General features: G+C 38.2%; 1 protein-coding gene across 3 annotated transcripts in view; it reads left to right on the top strand.

Moving 5' to 3' along the window:
- tmem178bb (transmembrane protein 178Bb) overlaps positions 1-16,646 on the top strand; it is a 108,547-nt gene extending 91,901 nt beyond the window's left edge. For 2 of the 3 annotated variants that reach the window (XM_084111049.1, XM_084111051.1), the window contains 2 exons: positions 9,622-9,759; positions 14,107-15,106. In XM_084111049.1, the coding sequence (XP_083967175.1) occupies positions 9,622-9,759; positions 14,107-14,357 (389 nt within the window). In that variant the 3' untranslated portion in view covers positions 14,358-15,106. Of the gene's footprint in view, positions 1-9,621; positions 9,760-14,106 lie in introns of all 3 variants that reach the window. The other variant, XM_084111050.1, reaches the window with a different exon arrangement.
- The last annotated feature ends 6,946 nt before the right edge of the window (positions 16,647-23,592 follow it).

The following is a 23,592-nucleotide window of genomic DNA, read 5'->3' as shown; positions in this document are numbered from 1 at the left end:
AATTTCTCAAAATATACATTGCACATCTCCTCATTTCCCAAAGAGTCTGAAAATGGTTTGTTTGAAGATTCAGTCTCTCTAAACCCCTCCTTACCGAGAGCCTACTCTGCTCTGATTGGTCAGATGGCCCAGTCTGATGTGATAGGTCGACCGCTTACAGTGCGTGTCGGAAACGAAAGCCCATAACCATACCTGAATTTTAGCTCTAAAGGCTTCACAAGCGCTTTACACACAGTGATACGAACAGTAATTCGTATCAATATATATGCATCAATTCCAGTGCGAGTCCTCAACCTTTTGAACAGCATGTAAAGTGGATTTGCAGTGCTGAAAACTGCATCTTCGCGAAATGTCGGAAACACGAACCAAACTCTTCCAGGCCTCATCTACAAAAGAAATGTTGTTCATAGGCAGCCAATGAAGACCATAGGCTGGCAGTATGCAAATGTGTTACATTGTTACATAGATATACATAGATTGTTACATAGATATGTAACTGGAAGTGAGACTGGAATTGCTTTCGGCAGTTCAGAATTGATTCTTTCTTTTAGGAGACAATAACTTTATTTGTCATGCACTTTGATCTTTAAAGGGGTGGTTGAATATGATTTCACTTTTCTAACTTTAGTTAGTGTGTAATGTTGCTGTTTGAGCATAAACAACATCTGGAAAATTTACAACGCTCAAAGTTCAAAGCAAAGGGAGATATTTGCTTTTAAAGAAATAGCTTTTTAAGGACTACAACAATCGGCTGGTAGGGACTACACGAGCTTCCTCCCGGGTTAGTGACATCACTAACCATAAAATTTACATAAACCCCACCCTCAGGAACACGATTTATAGATTATCAAGACAGAATATGCTAATCAATGACAAGAAGATAACTACACATAAGCAACATAAATTCACCAACTAACCATACAGAAATGTTGTCTACATGTTGTCACTTCTTCTTGAGTCTCTCCATCTTTCTGACTCTGTTTGAACATGAAAAGGCTAAAAGTTTTTGAAATTTCCAGTGCATGTCTGTGTGAGGTAAAAGGACACAAGCTCTTGAAGCTCCGCCCTCTGTGCTGGGAGCAGCAGCTCATTTGCATTTAAAGAAACACAAAAAACGGTGCGTTTTTGCTCACTCTCAAAAACTGACAACTTTAACATGCTATATAAAAATATCTGTGGGGTATTTTGAGCTAAAACTTCACATACACACTCTGGGGACATCAAAGACATATTTTACATCTTGTGAAAAGGGCATTATACCACCCCTTTAAAACTTTGCAGAACTTTTACATTCACAAACAGCTATATTACACACTGGATGAAAGGTAATATATCCGAAAAAGCATAATACGGGTATTCTAATTTTACTTTAAGATATATGGTATATTATAAAACCACAACAGCATTACATATTTGCAAATTATAACATTTAGTACATTAACTAAAATACTAAAGCTGTATTTTTTTCGTTTGGTATTTAGTTTGTTTGGTTTTTAACGCCATACTGTGGTCTGGAATGCCGCAAACACAAGTGGACTGATCCATTTTTTTAAATGTCCATGTGCTGTTGCACTTTTCATCAGCACTCTTGAAACTGGAATCTGATGTGTAATTAAAAATAGAATGCTGTATGTTTGTGCATTGGACTGTGAGCATCAAAAATCATGCTGTGTGACAGGAGTAAAAAGTTGATGCTCCAAATGTTGCTTTTAAACCAGTTGTGCACGATTTATGAAGCGGCATACTTAATCAGATCGAAATTCAAGCCATGTTGAAAGCAGTCGGTGCATAAAAAACCCCCAGAATGCCTTTTCTTGAGTTGCATTGGAAATTAAATCAAAAGGTCTGCCACAAAAGTGCTGAGTTACATGCCTCTCCTCGTGTTCAATGCCTGTCAGCACTCGTGATGCTTCGTCACCAGAGCCTTCATGCGGCGTCATGCAAATCGACACTTTATTGATGTGATGCACAGGACTGCGGCGCAGCCTGAACGATAGGCTGTCATCGAGCTCCCGCCATCATCTCCATAAAACCGCTCAACCTCGACACTTCATTAAAAAACACTTTTATTTTTTCATCTCTGCTAGTCTCCCTTTCAGTTCTCTTTTCTATGCGAATGGTGATTGGCGGGAGTTATTCACAAGGCCAGTTTCAATAGACGACTCATCTAATCATACACGCATGTCCTTTTTATCTGCACTATAATGCGTTTCCTGTATTATTACTTTCTTTTTAAGCAGCATAAAGTCCTGAGGTCAGAGAGGACGTTATGTCCAGACAGAATTTGTACGCTTACTTATTCCAGCGGTGACCGTATATGCAAGCTTTCTGATGGCGAGATATGGATTTAGATAGATCATTTTACTGCGCTTGCAGAACGGCATGTTTGTGGTTGTTCAGTTTAACCTTCTGGTCTGTAAGATTTGACCCCTGATTTATCAAAGTACACAGCCAGCATGCATAAATTCAGATGCTGCTTTCTTCTCTGAAACAAGCAGATCTTATTTGCTGATACCATCTTTATCTCTGAGCCGAACAGGAGGAGATTATAAGGCATACAGAGCATAAACTTAACTAAACTTATTTCCTGGCCTGAATATTGATTCAAAGCAATGCCGTTCACCCTATATATATTTCTTTTGCCAGATGTGTTTAAAGTGATTTACAACATATGCATTTGTGTAAATTGTCTTTATAAAAAAAAAGAAAAAAAAAAGAAAAAAAAGTGTAATGTGCTGTATTAAATTGAATGCAACAATTTACACAAGAATTGTTTTACAATTAACGATTTTGCACAAAAATTCTGGTACATTTGAAAGGTACTTCAAGGAAGGTTAGTGCACTTTACTACTATCTACTTTGTCAAAATTACATTTCAATAGCCTTTTTCAAAACAGAAATGAAGTCGGATAACAATGATAGCATAATTTCTATACAACATTTTCAGACTGGTGCATCTGAACAGTGATTGGCTCCTTTAACTGTAAGACAGGACTATGATGGCATATTCCGAGTAACAGTTTCTCCCATTTATATAAGTGGCATTGGAAACACTGAGCTAAAGCAGAAGGAAGCATTAGCGTATCATTAAATGTAGAACTTGCCCTCAGCTGAAATTGATAATCTGTCATCATGATGCACTGCTAATGGTTCTGTTGCATTTCTACTTCAGGAAATACACAAATTATTAAAAACATATGCTTAACATAAAATATGATGCCTGCTACCTGAAAACTTGCTCACTGCAGAGCCAAATGATGTCCAGCTCCCCCTCTCTGGATGTAATGGGTGGAGCTTGACCTAATTATATTTAGGGATAGGGAAAGGTTAGGGTGTGGCTTGACCTTTAAGCTCCTCCCATTATGTAGAGAGACAGGGAATATTAAACCCATTGGCTCTGCAGTGAGCAGCCTCTCAAAACAAAGAACCTATTGGAAAACTGAATTGTACATTTGCCTTCAGTGTAAACAAAGTGAACAGGACATCTTACTTGCCATATCCTTTGGTTTGCTTACTGACCAAAATATGCAGGCACGATCACAGTCCTCAAGGACATGATGACTTCCCTGATGGCCAGTCGATAGCGTCACGTCAGCGCAGTGCTTGACTGAAGTGCCAGCTGTCCGTCACTCAACAATTCCCTCAGTGGGTCACTAAGTGAGCTCTTATTGACATTGCCATGTCCAGCTGTAACCTCCCTCAGTCCATCCCCTATCACTGACACTATAGCTTTACACGGCCGGATTGGCAGATCCCACAGGACTGACAGCAACTCTGACCACCAGGGAGCAGAAAGACAAAGACAATGAGGATAACTGACAGTGGGCTTAATAACATAGGGAGTATAAATGTACACAGAGAACTAAACTAGACACAGGTGGGACTAATCAGTAACCAATGTAACACACAGGGAGGATTCAGTAACTAAGGAGACAGAAACTAACCTGAAAGGAAACACAGGCACATGAACGAAAACACAATGGCTGCATTTGAAAACGCATACTCTCTTGAGTAGGTACTTATTTTGTATAAGTATAACTTCATTACTTAAAAAGGTATGTTCTATGTAGAATGAATGTAATCTGGACGTACTACATTCGCCGTGCTGTCATTATCATGTGACCTACCAGCGCCAGTATCGTCGCTCCACCGCCATTCACAAATCCTCTCCCGTGGCCTCATGGGATAGTTTTTTCTCTCCTGGCTTTGGGTTGAAAAGTAAAGTGTAGAGTTAAGTGTCCATTGTATGCACACTTCTGAATCTCACTGCAATGTAATTTGGACATACTTCTTTTGTAAATATTAAATTTGCATACCCCTCACAGTGCACGTACTGCAGACATATTATAGCATGCTATTCCCAACATAGCACAAGACTTGTAAGTTGTGCCAACTACATGCAGTGTTACATCCACTTTACCTTGTAAACAGTCACACACATGGTCCTCTTGAGTATACAGCAAATAAGTATGATGTTCTTCCAGCTTCTCCCATCCCGTCTTCTGTAATCTAATTTTAGTTCACAATTGTTTTCTCCCCAGTGGCGGGCGACAAGGGGTATAATGAAATTAAGCTCTATTACCTTCAGGGGTCATTCCACACAGAGAGGGAAAAAAGAGAGACACAGTGACCCCCCCCCCAAAAAAAAAATTTAATCCCTTCCCAAAGCCAGGAGAGAAAAATGACCGCATACTGCACTAAAACATGCAGACTTATTTCAATGAAGAACATGACGTGCTTTTATAGACTGAATCAGTTTGACATATTAGATCCAGAAAAATAGAACCACTTTTGAGGATAACAGAAGTTTATTTCCAATAAATACTGGAGGGGAACTACTATCCAGAAAGATGAGCATTAAGCCGTGGTGCTCATGTGACAATCGGAGGTTAGATTCTGCATTATGTCTTGTCTCAATCCGTTTCCTCCTCTGTTTGCCCTTAAAATTCCTGTTCCTGTCAACTAAAACATGTTGAAGAAATAGAATAAAATTTCTCCAAAACACACTTTCAGATATGACTTGAAGGAGGAATGCTATTAAAATGAGGGTGCGACAGAAACGATTCAGGCTAATAACCAGCAAATCTGTATTTTCACTGTTACTTGATTCTCTAAATTAATAAACCACTATCCACTCTGACTCACGTCTCACTATTCGCATTCTTTTAAAAAATGGCAACTGTCAAACTACTGCAAATAAAGCTGATGCGCATTATTCCTCAAGCAGTATCCCCGCTATCATTTCATTTGTTCCTTAGCAGTCAAATTTGCATGTGCTCTCTGCAACACATCTCATTCCAGACAAAAGCATTCCTCTAACAATGATGCAACTCTCCGAAGCACCTTCTCCTAAAGGTCAGAGATGAAAAGAGGCTTGTGTTTCCCGCTCTGATTCGATTGCCTGTAAACAATGTCGTCGTATGACTTGAGAGACGTTTGACATCATCTGAATGGGATCCCGACAATGCTCTAAGGGCCTAGATTGGCTAAGACGGCACAGGGATTCAGCCAAGAAAGTTCGTGTTCATTTTCATCACATTGATGGTTGGCATGCAAATCAGTTTCTCCTGAGCAGATGCGACCATTAATTTCCTGTCAGAAGGGAGCACATGGCCATTTTTTACTCGACCTTATGTTCATAAAGTGGACTTTCATTTACCATCATTCAGTTAGCATATGTTTGTAAGACCTCAAGTGTGTACATACTGGACTACAAGACTTCGAGAGCTGCGTAAACCCAACTCGATTATGTCAGACTTTTTTTCCCAATTCGATTACGGTGTCATCCACCATGAACAGTCCAACATCAATCACATTTCCCATTAGCTTTCGATGGTACGCCCATTATGTGGTTAGATCATGCGGTTAGTCTATATTTACTTCTGTTATAGAGAGATTATAAATTTGAAGTCAAGAAAGCCATGTGATCACAGAATGTTAACAGACAGCACAGGGATCTGGAATGTGGAATTATGCATGAGGTCTGCGGATAATTCAGGGAATTGTGTACAAATTTGAACAAGAATCTCTGCTGCTAACAGAACTCAAATTTGGAAAAAAGGTGAAACTTAATTTTCAAGGTGATCCCAAGTGGAATATTTGGGTTGAAAATGAGTTTGGATAATAAATTAAGGCTTAAAGTCGACATTAAATAATATATGACCACATTTACTTGCTTTATACACCATTTTGTGCACAATCCATCAATGCACAGTATTACAAAGAAAAAAAAAAAAGGTAGTTTTAATAATCATTCATTAAAATTGTATAACTCTGAAACAACTTGATTCCTGGATTCATTGTGAGATGAAACTTTCCACAAATGGATCCAACCTTTTATTGTTTAATATTCGTTATTCAAATTTGTTTATCTCAAAAGTACATCACATTATGTAAATAAATGTTGCAAAAGCCATTTCCCGTCGATTACTGATATTCGGTTGATTTGGTATGACTTAAGGGGGGAAGAAATTGCATAATTTACTCATCCTCATGTCTTTCCAAACCAAAATGACTTTCTTTCTGTGGAACACAAAAGATAATATTTTGGAAAATGTCTGTTTTTGTGTGGTCTATACAATGAAATCAATGGGTTCCAATGACTGGATCCCAACTTTAAATACCTTCCATTGTGTTCCACAGCAGAAAAAAGTCATACAGGTTTGGAAGGTGAGTAAACGGTCCCTTCATGTATATCCTAATAGTATTCACCACTAAAACAGTGGGTAAAAGTTTCAAACCCTGACTATACATTTCATTTTGAGGAAGCATAATCTCATCAGGTCCAGCCCTAAGGGAGCAGTTTGTCATTTTAAGCTATTCATGGTATATTCCAGAGTGGAAAAACTGCATTAGAAAGATCTGACATTTCAGGTTGTGAATTCAGAGAAATCAAGCTTCAGTACAGTCCATTCTCCCTATGCATTTCCCTCACTTTGATTAAAAAGTATCTAATTGGCAAAGATCCAGTGTAAGACATAATTCTACACACTTCCCCTTCAGAGATTTTGAAAGCACACATTTGCTTGCAGTACAGCATTTACAGGCTGCTCTTTCATTCAGCCCTCGAGAGTGAGGGGAACAAAGATCTGACAGAACCTGACACATCTGGAAGCCCAGCAGGTTAAGAAACACAGAGATACAAAAACGACAAGAATATCAAACAAAAGGAGAGGGCCAACTACAGAGACTTCTCCTGGCCTGTCTCCAGTAACGCTGCCTGTCTAGCATTCTGTGCTCTTCTACTCTCGTAGACCCTCCGTTCTAGTTAACATACATTTTGAACGTTGCTGACAGTCTGGTTTAGCATCAGTCTGCAGATTGCATAAGAACCTTTAAGAAACTAGGAAATCCAATATTTTGCTCTCTGGGGCATAAAATGTTTCTCTCAACATGAGAAATCAAAGCTGTTATTCAGATAGCAAACAGCATTTATAATGTGAATCCAACCAAGAAAGGCTCCTAAATTTATTTAAACCAGTTTCTCTCTTACATTTCTCCAGAGAGATGAAGTCATTGATGACCGCAAAGCTATTCTGCCTGATATGGCTATAACTTGTGTATAACCTATAGAAATTTACATGACCACAATATACCTGAGCAACTATTGTTTCATAACGCATGCTGTTGCCTACACGCTGACTGATGCTACTCCATTTCTACAATTTAAGAGCCTACAGTATATTATGATGTAACAAATATTGTGTGGGCCGTTCCCAAGGCAGTGTTTGTAGCCTGACTCAATGTTTAAATAACAGTCTTGTGAGCTTTTTTTAAACCACAATGTGTTTGATAGTACATGACTTGGCTACTATATCTTCTCTTTAAACTCATTTTCAGTAAGAAAGGGATTCATTTATAACTTAACCTTGCTTATTTCAACCCAACTGTTTCATTGTTGTGAAGGCTCTGCTCAATTTTATTGTGGCAGTAACTTACAGTAAACCATATCTAAGGGTCATAAATGAGCTTTCCCAAAGGACTGCAAAGTAAAACAGTTTCCAGACACCTTATAAGTGAGTGAAATACAACCCGAACATGAAAGTTGAGATGGCACAAGTCTGTAAAACACTTCATGAAGCATTTTACGAGACACGAACGGCACTACTATGGTCATTTCAGTAAAAAAAAAAAAAAGTCACATCGTGAGATATAAAGTCACACTAAAATATAAACCACAATTGTGAGATAAGTTGCAAATACAAGATTAGTCACATTGTTAGATAGTCGCAATTATGAAAAACAAAGTTGCAAAGTTGTTAAAATCAGAAATAGAAAAAATAAAATCACATTGTGAGATGTTAAGAGAAAACCTTGCAGTTGTAAGAAATAGTCACATTGTGTGAAATAAAGTTGAAAATGCGACAAATAGTCAGTTACGAGAAACGAAGATGCAGTTGTATAAGAAATAAAGTCATTGTAAGAAATAGAGTTGAAAATATGACAGATAGTCACAGTTACAAGGAACAAAGTTGCAATTGTAAGAAAGTCACATTGTGTGAAATGAAGCTGAAATTGCAATTGTAAGAAATAGTCAGATTGTGAGAGATAATGTGAAAAGCTGCAAAAAAATAGTCGCAGTTATGAGAAATAAAGTTGCAATTGTAAGAAATAAAATCACTTTGTGAGTAATAAAGTTGAAAATATGACAAATGGAGTGACATTGTGAGATATAAAGTTGCAGCAAACAAAAGAGATCCAGTTGCAACCCCAGAAGAAACACTCATGAAATCTGGCACTTTCAGTTTAAGTAATAACAAACAATGTTTAAGTAATAACATCTCACAACAGAGAAGTGGGAATGATGAATTGCTGTTTAATAAATATCTGACATTTTAGATTTGATATTATAACTTGGATGAAAGGTTTTTTATGTTTTTTTAAAGAGAGTTTTTAAAGCTCTCGTACGGCATGCTCATCTAGAGTTGCGTCTGCCCTGAGGTGAACTCTGTGACCCTTTCACAGTTGGCTGGCATAAACCACCGTGCCCGGCGTTTTGGGCCTGCCACCTCTCCTGTTCTGTGAGAATTCAACTGTGAGATTAAAAAAGAGCAAACCAACACAAAAGCTGTGACCTACCCTCTAGCTAACACAGAGTCAACCCTGTCGCACTCAGCGTGTGGCCGCACACACACACTCTCGAGTGCAGTGATTTATGATTTATAGAATTTGTGAACTATATTTGCAGTCATATTAATTCTTTTATTTTATTTAAAGTTCTGCGACAACAAACTATAGGGCATTATAGTGATTTATAGGGCAAGTGCAGTGATCTATGATTTATAGAATTTGTGAACTATATTTGCAGTCATATTAATTTTTTTTATTTTATTTAAAGTTCTGCTACAACAAACTACCTGTCAAAAGCGGTTGAGCTGAAGCATATTATCAAAGGAAGTGCGGCCAGAATACACAGAAAGTGTTTAAAATCATCTCATGATTCATGCTGGTTGAAAAAAGAAGTTGTGAATAGATAAGAATATAACATAATAATATAATAATACAGGGCTTACAGAATCCCTGAAGCACTCATTAAAATGCGTCATTTTGCCATCCGTGTTCACGCCGTGTCCTTATCAGCTCTGAGTCATGTGTTTGACTTGCCTTTCTCGCCGCCCACAGATCTGCGGAGGATGACTGCAGGATTTATGGGAATGGCGGTGGCCATCATCCTCTTCGGCTGGATCATTGGGATGCTGGGATGCTGTTGGGACCGTGGCCTCATGCAGTATGTGGCAGGCCTGCTCTTCCTCATGGGCGGTAAGTCAACTTCAGAAACAAACAGACAATATACAGTAGGTTGTTTAAGGCATGTTCACGGCTGAGATTCAACATAATCGCTCAGATTATTTTGGTGCTATTTATAAAAGCTAAATGTATAATAAATATGATATGATAGAAATGAATCAAATGTGAATAAAATGCTTTTCACCTTGAACACACTCTTTGTATCTCCTGCTTCTAGGAAAAGTGAATTTTTACAGCTAAAACAATGAAGACATTTTTTTGAATAAGAAATTAGTGTGATACATTTGGTATTATTATCACTATTATTATTACTGTGATTATTAAAAATAATGTATTAATTGACTTGCATTGAATTTTGATTAAAAATGTATGCAATGGATTTTTACACTGCTAGTTTCCCAATCCTGTTCCTGCAGGCACACATTTTGGATGTTTCACTTATCTGACCCATTTATTTTAGATCTTGGAGTCTTTACTAATGAGCTGATGAGTTCAATCAGGTGTGTTTGATTTGGAAGAGTTTGAAAAAAAAAAAAAGTGTACTGTTGATGTGCCTCCAGGAACATGGTTGGGAAACACTGCACTAATGGGAAAACCTCTCTCAAATGTTTTTTTTCCATCCAAGTTATTGTGATTGGAAACTGAGTTACATAAAATCTAATAAACAAAATAACAACATAAAGAGTAAAATACATTTTACTAAGAAGCAAATTGTTTTAAATATGTTGTGTGTAATGTATATTTATATTTATATATATATACATATACATTACACACACCATATTTAAAACAATTTGCTTTATATATACATATATATATATATATATATATATATATATATATATATATATATATATATACACATACACATACACACACACACACACACACACACACACACACACACTGACTATGACCACAGGTGAAGCGGATATCATTGATCATCTCCAAGGCCACATGTTAAGGTCTAGGTAGATTAGATGGTAAGCAAACAATCAGTTATCTTAATCAAAGTGTTGTATGCAGGAGAAATGGGCGGGAATAAAGATCTGAGCAAATTTGACAAAGGCCAAATTGTTATCAACTCAACTCAATGTTTATTTATATAGCACTTTTAAAAATACCGAGGGTTTACCAAAGTGCTGTACAAGCAATAATTAAAATAAAACAATAACCTGGGTTATGGCAAGGCGACTGGGTCAGAGTATCTCTGAAAGGGCTTGTGGTTGCTCCTGGTCAACAGTGGTGTGAATTTACCATCAGTGGTCCAAGGAGGGACAAACCACAAACCGACGACAGGGTGTTAGGAGCCAAAGCTCATCGATGCACAAGGGAAACGAAGACTATCCCGTCTGGTCCGAGTCACACAGCGCATCGCAACTCTGCTGTGTACAGGGCTGTGTAGCTGCTGACCAATCAGAGTGCCTATGATGATCCCTGTCCACCTTCAGACCTTGGAGCAGTGGAAGAAAGTCGCCTGATCCGAAGGGTCCCGTTTTCACGTGGACGGCCGTGTACGTGTGCTCCGTTTACCTGGGGAAGTGAAGGCACCAGGATGCACTGTGGGACGATGACAAGCCGGTGAGGGGAGTGTGATGCTCTGGGCAATGTTCTGGGTCCGGCCATTCATGTTGACATAAATTTGACGTGCCACCTACCTAAAAATTGTACACCCCTTCATGACAATGGTGTTCCCTGGTGGAAGTGGCCTCTTTCAGCAGAATAATACACCCTGCCACACTGCACATATTGCAGGAGGAGTTCAAGGTGTTGCCCTGGCCTCCAAAGTCCCCAAATCACAATCCAATTGAGCATCTGTGGGATGTGCTGGACAAACAAGTTCGATCCACAGTGGCTCTACCTCGCAACCTTCAGGACTTGAAGGACCTTAATGTCTTGGTGACAGATAGCACAAGACACCTTCAGATATATATCCTCTAGCATCCACTGTCAGCCATAAAGCTCAATAATGACATTATTTTCTATTTAGAGCTGCTTTACAGCTAAATTTGAATTCTCTTGTTTGATGAAGTTTGCATCACTGACTTATTTTCCTGTTTATAACTGTGCAGCTGCTTTGAAACAATCTGTAATGTGCAGTATAAAGCGCTATATAGCCTGAATAAACGTGACTTAACATGAGATGCTGCATAGTGCCGTAGTCAATAATTCCTACGCAAGTCACCCCAAGACTGCATTAATTAATGAATGACAGCCAGGAAGCCCGCATTAAAGCGATTATGTAATATCAATTATCTCCAGATCTCTTATCTCACTTTACGGCAAGCAATATTGAGTCTGGTCTTTTGAACGCACCCACAAGCTCATCACCTCACTACACAGATGCTCACACCAGTCAACACAGCCTGTGGCCTGGTTACTGTGCGTTCTGAGATTCTGTTATTCACAGGAAGCGGCTGACTTGTTTTGCGTCACTCTCTCTGCTCTCATAAGAGTGGCGGAGCACCATAGAGAGCAAAGCGGAGACGCAATTAAGATGTGCACTGGATTAATGTAATGCCCTATGTCTGAATAATGAGATGGCAATTAAAAACCCAATTAAGATGCTAAATTATAAAGGCAGAAGGAGCACTGAGGGTCAGATTATGGCAGGATGAATCACCTCTGAATGTTTTGCTCAGTCACTTGGTGCAGGAAAATGAGTTTGTTAGAGCTCTTTAACGACTGCCATTTTACGACAACGTTATCTATACTAGTGTATGCTTGTACTTGCTCGACATGTGGATAGAGCTTGTAATGCATGTAACAAGCAAGACTTGTGAAAAAAAGAGTTATGCTAAGTTTGCTATTGGATGATTAAATGTCACTGTAATGTTACGTAACACTAGTTTTGTTCCAAAACCTACTGAGTAAATATTAAGTATTACTGGCAATCAATGCAACATTTTAAGGTGCATTTCCAAAGAAATGAAGATTACAAATAGTAGGCAGCATAAAGATTATGACGTGACTGAAGCTAAAATGTTAAAATAAAATTAAAATAATGCTCCAATTGGAATCACAATTGGACTTGCCTAATACAAATTTGCTTATACAAATACAGTTTTTTAAAGAAGTCTCATGCTCACCAAGGCTATATTTATTTGATCAAAAATACAGTAAAAACAGTAATACTTTGAAATTACAGTTTAAAATACTTTCTATTTGAATACATTTTAAAATTTGTAATTTATTCCTGACACAAAGCTGAATTTTCAGCATCATTACTCCAGTCTTCAGTGTCACATGATCCTTCAGAAATCATTCTAATATGCTGATTTGATGCTCAAGAAACATTTCTTATTTTATTATCAATGTTGAAAACAGTTGTGCTGCTTAATATTTTTGTTGCATGTCATGATAAAGGATTCTTTGATTAGTAGAAAGATGAAAAAACAATGTTTTTAAATAATGCTTTATAATAATGCTTTATAATTTATGCTTTTGTACCATTATAAATGTCTTTACTGTCGCTTTTGATCAATTGAATGCATCCTTTCTGAAATAAAGTAGTAATTTCTACTAAAACACAAAAACATTTGAAACTATTTGAATAATTTGTGATGGTTTTGTTCTCCAGTCTTCTAAATTTCATTCATATTTATTTGTGCATGTATGCGCACTCTAAAATATAGCTACAAAAATTCTATAAGCAGCAAAGCATACCTATAAACATGATATAGAATTATGCAGTTGAACAATGTTTGATTATAAGTCCGTCTAGCATTGTTTTGGAATGATATGATATGAGAAGGTGCTCTCTGTGGTTTTTAGAGGACTTCAGTCCGGCGTTTAAGAGGTCACTCAGAGGTCTTAAAAGAAGGTCTGTTTTAAGCCTCTGTCTTGGGGATCAAACAACCTTTTGACTCAAGATATGCCATCTCCGAACCAATCTGTGCCATCTCCGAACCAATCTGTCTCGTTAAACTTGACATCTTAAGTGTTTGTTCTCTTGGGACCATCACTTACAAGCTTGCACGGTCTTAAAATACTTAGCTGGTCTGATGATGCCAAAAGAACAGGATCTTCTCATGTATGGTCCTGAGTGTTTTGACTCAGACTCTCTGTGGAACTCTGCTTGAGTAATAGCGGTCGGATTAGCACTCAGTTCCGACAAGCGAGTCAACTAAAACGCATTCATAAAGTTCCATAAAAATGTACTTTATTTTATGAAAACCTCTACAGAAAGATTTGCAAATGTCGATAGAACTAGACCGTATCTCTCAAAATCAGCATTGGAAATGTATTAAACTCAAGCTGGGGTGTTGCCTTAGAAAGTACACAGCAAGGCAACTCATTAGGTTTTTGGAACAAAGCTGCTGAAATAATCTGATGATTGTCTTTCTCTTTTTTTTTCAGGCACATTTTGCATCATTTCCTTGTGTACCTGTGTAGCAGGCATCAACTTCGAGCTGTCCCGTTACCCTCGTTACATATACGGCCTGCCAGACGACATCAGTCACGGTTACGGTTGGTCAATGTTCTGCGCCTGGGGTGGTTTGGGCCTGTCCCTCATCGCTGGCTTCTTCTGCACACTGGCGCCCTCCATACAGCCGATCCCTCGCTCCACATGCCCCAAATCTCGCCAAGAAAACGGCACCGTGTGTTAAGAGACGGCCTCTGAAAATCCCCTAGCCCGACGTGTGCAGCTGGACAATTGGGGGACAAAAACGCATCAAAAAGACCATAACTGAAGATTAAAATCATAAATTCATTTAGAATCATTTCTAATCTCACCAAACAGGCCACAAATGCCATTTTTTAACCATGTGTGTGAATTTACAACTGAGTGTCCTGATCGTTTAAAAGAAATAAAAAATACCACGAATAATTGTAAAGATAATATATCGGTGGGCCTTTCCGTCATCAAGATCCTGCACAGAAAAAGTTTGTTCTGTCGATGTTGTGACTTTAGTGAGCACAAGGAAACGGTGACGAATGAAGTAAAAAAAAAAATAAAGACAATATTGCTCATTCCGACAAGGACGGATGGATATTGACATGCAGACTGATGCCTAAAAACTGCCAAACCTGGAGACTATGGTATTTGTATCTGGACGGCATATGTGCAAGTATGGAGGTCCAGTGCCAATGTTTCAAGCCCAGGGACCATGAGGCCCTTTCACATGAGGGGACAATGAATTTGATGCGATTTGGATCTGTTGTGGTTAATCGGCTGATTTGTCTCGGGCCCTGGAGACTATCACAACGCCTCTTGGGATGTGGCTGAAGGATCTGCTCGTGTATAAACGAGCATCTCTGGACGTTTTCAGCAATTGGAGATGCCTGCTCGTGACGTTATATTGCTCCCGCTGTACAGCAAATTGTAAAGAGAAAAATAATACCTATAATACTCCAGAAAAAAAAAAAAATCTGAATGGGAGGGACATTGGAGCATTTTCCATGTTTCATTTCTTATTCATATCCAAATGGTATCAGCGGACATTTCTAACATGCTTTCAATTTTATTATGTGCTTCTTTCTCAGTTTTTTTTTTTTTTTTAGTAATTACAGTCATCATCAGTGTGAATGAGTGTGTAGGAAGCGTGTGCAAATTATGTATTATTGATATGTGTGGGTGAGAGTGTTTTGTAGTCTCCATACAATCACACAATCCCAACCCAACAACGGAAAAAAATAATAATAACGCATAAAATCAAAAACCTGCCTTGGGGGAAATCAGGTAGGCTCTTTTGTTAAACCAAGAATTACTGGAAAGGAAAGATTCTGAACACTTATTCCCTGTAGACACGACTGACGTAGTACACACAGACAGAAACACAACTCAACATCACACTGTTACTGCCTTAAGCTTGTCTGCAAGGAGGAATATATGCCATTTGATGAGAACGCATGCTGACTTCTCTTCTGAAAGCATCTACGCGCTGACAAAAGAAATCCTCATTTGAATCCAACTTCTTCCTCTGTTTCACCGTACGTCTCTTTACTCAAAGGGGACTCCCAAAACAGGATGGGGTATGTAAGTGCCTCCTGATTACATGAGACGGCAGCGGTGCACAAAAGAGGTACATCTGAAGAATCGTGACCTCCAAATGGAGGATGAGCGGCAAGCACAAGCTTAATACAATCCCTAAGCCAATATGCGATTGTTCCCTCAAGTTTTTTGCATTATTTCTCTTCTCATGCATTCGTTCTTGCCATCAGAAACATTTTAATACCCATATCATATGCAACGAACACATGAACAACCACTCGAGCAGCGTGTTATGATGGGACATGCGCGTCGAGGGTCATTGGCGAATCGGTACACTCAATCAAACATGCCAAAAACCTACGCTAGGACATTTAGCTTTGCCGCAAGACCATGTTTACAGATTTCTAGAAGGGAGATTTGCCAAAACCATCTGCCAGGTCTTGTTCATAGACTTTCTCAGCCCCTTAAGTTAGCATAATGGTCATCGGCTCAACCAGCAGTTAACCTGGTGTCCGTTTAAATCTTGGTTTTGTTGATCTTTAGGAGTTCACCATCATATTTAGAAAGCCTGTTTCAACCATGGACTCAAAAAAAAAGAAGATAATTGTTACTTTTTTTGACTCCCAGAATTGTGAGGGGACTTTTTTCTCAGAATTGCGAGTTTATCATAAAATTATGATTTTTTTTCAGAGAATTGTGAGATTTAAACTCACAATTGTGAGTTATAAAGTCCAAATGGCAAGATATAAACTCTTATTGTGAGAAAAAAGTCAGAATTGTGAGATTCTCGCAGTTTATTTTTGATTCTGTTGCGGAAACAAGCTTCCATATAATATAGATGGCTTCCAAGCCAATTCATGTGTATTTGATGGGGTCTTTAAATATGAAAGCATCCATTCTTAGTACCGCAGAAACATGACAGACTTAACCAACCATTGAAAGTTTCTGGTAAAATCATTCAATTAAAAAAAAAAGAAAAATTATTAAAACAAAAATAGTTGAAAACTGGAAATTAAAATTGGTCAAAACTTGGGTAAAAACTATTTAAAATGTATAATTTTTCTCTTCTGGCATAACAGACCAATGTAAATTGATGACTTTCATTTCACTCACATGTGTATTCATGGTTCTAAAGCTGGTGTGTCCAATCCTGCAGAGTTTAGCTCTAAACTGCTCCAAAAACCTGCCAAGTTGCTAGTAATCCTGAAGACCTTGATTAGCTGCTTCAGGTGTGTTTAATTAGGATTGGAGCTAAATGAGAATGTTGCTTCCCTCTAAGGGTGTGTTTACACAACAACGATATGCTTAAAATGGAGAAGTTTTTCCTTTGAGTTGTCCGCCTTTAGACGACACCATTGTCAAAATGGTCCCCATTCACACGGATCCATGAAAACGACTAAAAACCCTTTATTCTGCTGCCAGGCCATTAGATGGCGATGAAACACTATAGACTGAACACGTAATACGCATGTGCGTGACGTCATCGTCTTCAGAGATTCGCGTTTTTGTTGTTTACACGGAGACCGTTTTCAAAAAACGTGCACTTTGAAACCCGTTTTCAAAACTTTTCAACGTTTCAAAAAGCGTTTTCAGGCACCCAAAATGCAAACAAACGGCCAAAACGCATACAAAGTTTTACATTATTAGACGAAAACGGTGTCGTGTAAACAGCCCCTAAATCATAAATATCACCTGCTTCTAAATGGCAATAGCAAGAAACAAAGCATCATGGTTTGCATTGATGCTCGTACTTCAGTTCCTTTAACAACCATCAATTGGTTGCAAAAGAAACGGCTAAGTCGTCATCCATTTTGAAAGTGTTTTCATCACATCGTTCGTGATACAGGTTGCCAAGTGAGTTTTGCAGAGCTGTGGCAAACTAAAGGCTGTAAGCCATTTCAGAATTAAACATCCCAACAACTTCCAAACTGCGCTTGTCAAACCATTTCATGGGGTCTTTCAACACAATTTTCATTTCTCCTCCACCAAATATGAGTTCAGCATCTTCATTGACAGCGTTCACAGGTTTCTGACATATGTATGGGTGCTCTGTGTGATTTGTGTGGCAGTATTCAAGTAAAAAGACATTGTTGCATGCTGACAATGCAATTGGCCATGAAATTACATAACTTCAGAAGACTTTTCCACACTTTCCAGAAGCAGAGCCTAAAGACAAATCGACGAAACAAACTCCACCACAGTGCTTGATTACAATATGCATGCAACAGAAAACATGCATAAATACACAATAACAATCTGTTTTCAGAGGCATCTCGCAATAAGCCCATCTGGCCTTATATAAGATAGTGTTCCTTGACACACTTAGGAGGAAAATATTTATTTCAGTCCACGGATTACGCTCCTAGGCGAAGACATAAATGGGGTCAGCCGCTGGTTGTACTCAACATTTCTCTCAAACAAACCAAAACGCCATCCTTGCACGGTCCTACTTGAGAAATAATATTTAAAAACATTTTTCCTTCTTCAACAAAGCAGAGAGGGGTGTTCAGTCACGGAGTATAAAGACACCAAAGAGCACCGAAGGGTCAAGAAGAAAGACTTTGAATTACTGCTTAATTGGCAGAAAGCAGGTAGTGAACTGCATTGCATAAGCTTCGTATGGATCATTGTGATGCTTATAGTGAAATATTTCAGTCAGTTTTATAAAAACTCGGGCAATGAATAAAAACTAACAGTCGCTTTTTAAGGACTCTCCTTAATGAATGATCATAAAGCGTTGGGCATGTAGGTGATGAATGGGCTCAGGATCAAAGATTCCCTTATTCATGAACACACTCCACATTATATTCACACAAATGTGTTTACATCACAGCCAACAGTTGTCAGCCTTTCTTTCTTTCTTTTTTTTTTGAGTGGGTGGGATGGGAAATAGGAGTGGGAATATTTTTGTCTTCAAAATGTAAAAATATAAATGAAAAAAAGTAGCAGAATCGGTGAGACTGCAACTTTTTTAATGGGACACTGAAGACTAAAGGTTCTTTTTCATCAGTAATGTGTCTGTTGAGTACCTGAAAAAAAAAAATACAACTGTAAAAAAAAATGTTTAAGAAAAAAAAAAAAGAGAAAATAAATCCTGGAAAATGTTAAAATGTGGAATGTAATATCATTACAAAATAAAATCTCATTGTTGTGTTCATCTGTATTGTATATTTACCTTTGTATTGTACTGACCTTTATATTTCCAGGCAATTAAAAAGTTATATTGCAACAATAAATACATTTTAAAAAGGGTAACACTTTACAATAATGCTCAATTAGTTACCATTAGTAATCATGAACTAACAAAAACATTTTTTTTTACAGCATTTAAAAATGGTTATTGTTAAATACACAATTTTTCACAGTTAATTCATTTTTGTTCATAATACATTATATTAATTTCTACAATTTGAAATGCTAAAGGTGTATATGAACATTAACCTAGATTAATAATTGCTATGAAAGAATTGTTTATTTTTAGTTAATGCATTAACTAATGTTAACAAATGTTCAATTTTGTAAAGTGTTACCAAACGAAAAAAAAAAAAAAAAAAGGCTAGCAAGACAAAGATCAATGAAGTTCACTTGCTGACATTTAAGGCAAGTAAAACCACCTTGGCAACAAATACGATGAGGTTATTATCTGATCAACTATGCAAACCGTTGAAATGGATCCAGAGAAAGTCGAGAGAGAAAAGTACAAGGATGAAAAATAGGGGGCAAACTCATCAAACGTGATAAATGAGAGTCGAGGAGGAGGCAGAAACTAACTAGCCTTCATACTAGCATTGTTGGCTAAGGACGTACAAAACAAAAACAACTTACAGGCTAATTTAAAGAGATGAAAAGCCTGTGTTTGAGGATTGATGAATACTTCATGAATTCATTTAGAGCGAGAGCGCTGCTATGAATAAGCACCTCTGATTAGGACGGGCCCGTGTGTTCTCCATCAGGCCTCTTGAGACAATGAGTATCGACGTGGAGCGACAGAAACACAAGCATTTGAACTAGAGAGCGTTTAGATCCCGGCTCAGAGACGCCCAGAACAATGCTTCTCAACTGCTGGAGAGAGACCCAAAATGGGTCACAGGCCTAATCTGAAGGGGGAAAAAACAATGCAAAATGCTAATTATACAATGCAACTAACCACATTACACGTGTGAAATGTGAAAACACTTCCGACATGTTTTATTGTTGACGTCGAAGTCCAGTGGAACTCTATTATAGTCAGGTTCATGTCGACATGGACAGGTTGTGAACAATCCACACGATCATAATGACATTAATTAGAGGTTCACTTGCAACAAAGATGACGGGAATTAGTGGATGCCAAAAGATTGAAACCATCAACATTTAATAATACATTTAGAACCCAAGCACTGAGTTTCATAATAACAATTACAGTGTTGTCATTTGTACACTAAAGCACTACCTTTTCTGATGTCAAAAGGGACCCAATGTAAAGTATGGGTTCTGAAAAAGAGGTTTTATGAAGGTAAATTTGAGACCAACTAAATAAAATGTAATGGATTAAAGGGGAAGACAATAGGCTACGTCACTCTGTTCTCTAAATGTAAATGTCTAGGGAGAAACACAATTACACAGTTGTTTCAGCAACACTTCTTGCAACAGATACTTTTTAATTTATTTTACAAAAAAAGTAGCATGAATCGCTCCACTCCCAAACACTAGAATATGGAAATATTCTTCTTTTCTGTGAAAATGATCAAAATGAAGTGAGTTTATGGTTAAAACGTGAACAAATGGGCTCAGAAAAATCTACGTAACTCATTGACAGATGTTTGTTCAGTTTTTCCAGACTTCATTTTTACATTTGCATCTCAAGTGAATGCATCTTGATTTAAAGAGATATTTGTAATGGAAAGCAGAACAAAAATACTGGGAAAGATTAATTTTTTGAAACATTTACTGCCATAACTTAATAAATTTAAGACTTTCTGCTCTGATTTAAGAGCTTTTTAAGACCAGCAGAAACCCGGTCAAAAAATATGATTAGGTTATGATTCAGATCAGCGTTATTTCAGTATTTCTATACAATTATATTTGTTAATATTTTTAATTAGCTTGCATTTCATATATTTTCAGTTTTCATTAGGGGCCAAGCATCGAAGGTGTGTACTATTGTAATCACTTTCTTCGTCTGCTCTTTAAATCTATGAATCTAGAACCGCTTGTGGGAAAGTTATGAAATTTGGCACACAGATAGAGGACAGTCTGTACTCTCACCATAGAAAATTTTAGAATATCTACCTCAATCCCTCTTAACGGTTCCAAGTTGTATTCACGTTTAAGCTAATAACGCAGGAAACAAAATCTTTTTTCCTGATCCCTGGCTCAAGCCGATTTGATTACACAATGCATAAAACAATGCTTTTTTAAACTCCTAGACTGTTGCTCTGATTTTCACGGAGCATTGAACCAGATCATCTTCAGAACATGCTGACAAAAAGCTATGGAATTCAAGTCAATTCGTCAAATAATCTAATAACGCGTGAATGTATTCGACAAAAAGCACTCCAAAACGGACGTGAGGGTATATCTCCACAACGCTTTAGCTTTTTCTAACTAAACTTGGTGTGTGTTATGACAACCTTGACCTGAGGGCACTTGCACAGTTTTGGCACAGTGCCACCTAGTGGTTAGGAGATATGAAAAATAGATTTTTATTATTATCCTTTAATTAACCAGGCAAGTCATTTAAGAACAAGTTCTTATTTTCTACAACAGCCTGGCTTATAACTTCTGAATTGTTTGGCCAGAGAAATTTAATAATGACAAAACGGGTCTCTTTAGATTCAGAGTCAAATGATACCCAAATTTCTCATATTGGCCATTTTTAATTTTGTCATAAAATGCTATGTTTTACAAACATATTGGCGTATTGTTACGGAACTCGGTAAGTCTTCAAAACCATCCCCTGAAGGTATTCAAAGTTGAGGCAAAATAATTAAAAAAATTTAAATTTTCAACAAAAAAAAAGATATATATTTTTTATTTAAACTAATATGATTAGAGAACTACTGGTATAGACTAGAGCGCTTTCAGGTCCTGCCTCATTGAACTAATTACACCATTAAATAACGCTGTTATACATATGCAAATCATCTTAAGGTGATAGAACGGAAATGAGCCACTCAATCATTCAGTCTATTATACATATAGATTGACTCAACCATGCTACGTATGAATACATTACTTATTTGGGTAATTATAACTGAGGACCTGGAGAAGACACATGCCCAGGCGCTGCAGTTTCAGTATTGCATATTTGTTGGCAACTTCCACTGCCAATTAGATCAGCACTGCAGTAATTTAGGCACGAGAGCATGACAGAGCGGCTCTGCTGAGCGTTTGAAAGCAGAGCACTCGGTAAGCTCGCTTCAAACGCCTAATGCACTCTTGACATTATCTAGGAGCTGCTGCCTCTTTACTGAGATAAAGTTAATTGGGCCGCTCCGAACGTATTTGAAGGCTTGCGTACTGGAGGTTGGTATTGACACCCAGTAAAGGGAACAAAAAAAAATAAAATAAAAATGAAGCGAAGTGCCAAAAACCCTCTTCCGGACCTGATCCCTCAAAGGAGCAATCGCAGACAAGCACTGACGCAAATGAGGAGGATGTGTCCAAGCACTTGCGGGGCAGAGCGAGAAGATGCGACAGAGCCCATCGCCGCCTTTCATCACGTCTCTGAGAGCTCGGTGGAAAGAAAGCTAAAGGTTGTCAGAAAAAAAAGAAAAGAGAAAGATCACTTCGACTCTTTTATTTAAGATTTAGTTTTTATTTTCCTCCAAACCTGTAGAGAGGTACAATTTCCTCCAGCTCTTAATTTTTCTTACATTTTAGCACTGTGTAAAACCCAAAGTTAAACTTTACTGGTTTCGTCATTGTCGTCGAGATTTAATTTATCCATTCCTCTTGAATACTGTTGAATACCAAACGGTCGGCAAGAACCTACACAGCTGACACAGGATTAAGACCATTAAAAGAAAACTGAGAAGGTAATGGGGTGGGGTGGGGAGTGTGAATGACAAACAGAGTTAACGGTCCCGGACGAGACCCCTGTGTATTGCCAGAACCTCAGATGCCCAATAGAGCCACTATCCCAGCTTTCCCTTTTATCGCTTTTTGTGGGGGGAAAAAACAAACGTGCAAAGTAACTGCAACCGTCATGATCGGCATAATCACATCAAAATTATCACCCTTATGAATTTCTCTCCACTGGAAAGCCCTTTAACCCTGATTATTTTCTCCACACACCCACCAATCGCAAGTTTTCCGCTCTGTCGTTCAGAGGGAAGTTTCACGCCACGCATTCACACTTAAAAACATCGTTTCACTCGGACTCTAGATCTATTTCCTAAAACTCTGTGCACCTCGCACACCTTCAAGTTTCTTCAGGGAGCATAGTCGGAGCGTAAACACTGATTAGGCCACGTACGTCGAGGCAGCTATGAGAAACACCACACGGTGGCGTCCCGTGTGCTACACGAGCCCTGCGCTTGAAAGGGGTCGGTGTTACCCAGCACTCCATTCCTCTTAATTTCGCAACGTGCCGCCCTCTGATACAGAGGTTAACGATCTGTTGCGATCTAAAGCGGAAGACCCCCTGACCAACCAGGCAATCTGGCGGATGGGTCGAGGGCAAAAGCCTGCATCCATCTACAGCTAAATGCCGCGTTGAGAGCGGGCACCACGTTTATGACCCCTAAAATGCATCTCCCTTTTAACAAGGGCGCAGAAAGGTAGAACAAAGTTAAAGGCCAAAGATCCTTGGTAAAAGTGCTTTTTGCTTGGCCTTCATTATGCCTTTGATCCGTCAGAATAAAGGAAGTCAAGTACCCTTTTGATCAAACATAAATTGAAGCCCTGTTTTGATTTTGGAAATCTAC

This window comes from Abramis brama, assembly GCF_963993115.1.
Source record: "Abramis brama genome assembly, chromosome: 4".
NCBI classification, from domain to species: Eukaryota; Metazoa; Chordata; class Actinopteri; order Cypriniformes; family Leuciscidae; genus Abramis; species Abramis brama.
Note: the sequence above shows the minus strand (reverse complement) of the source record. Positions and strands in the feature narration are given on the sequence as shown.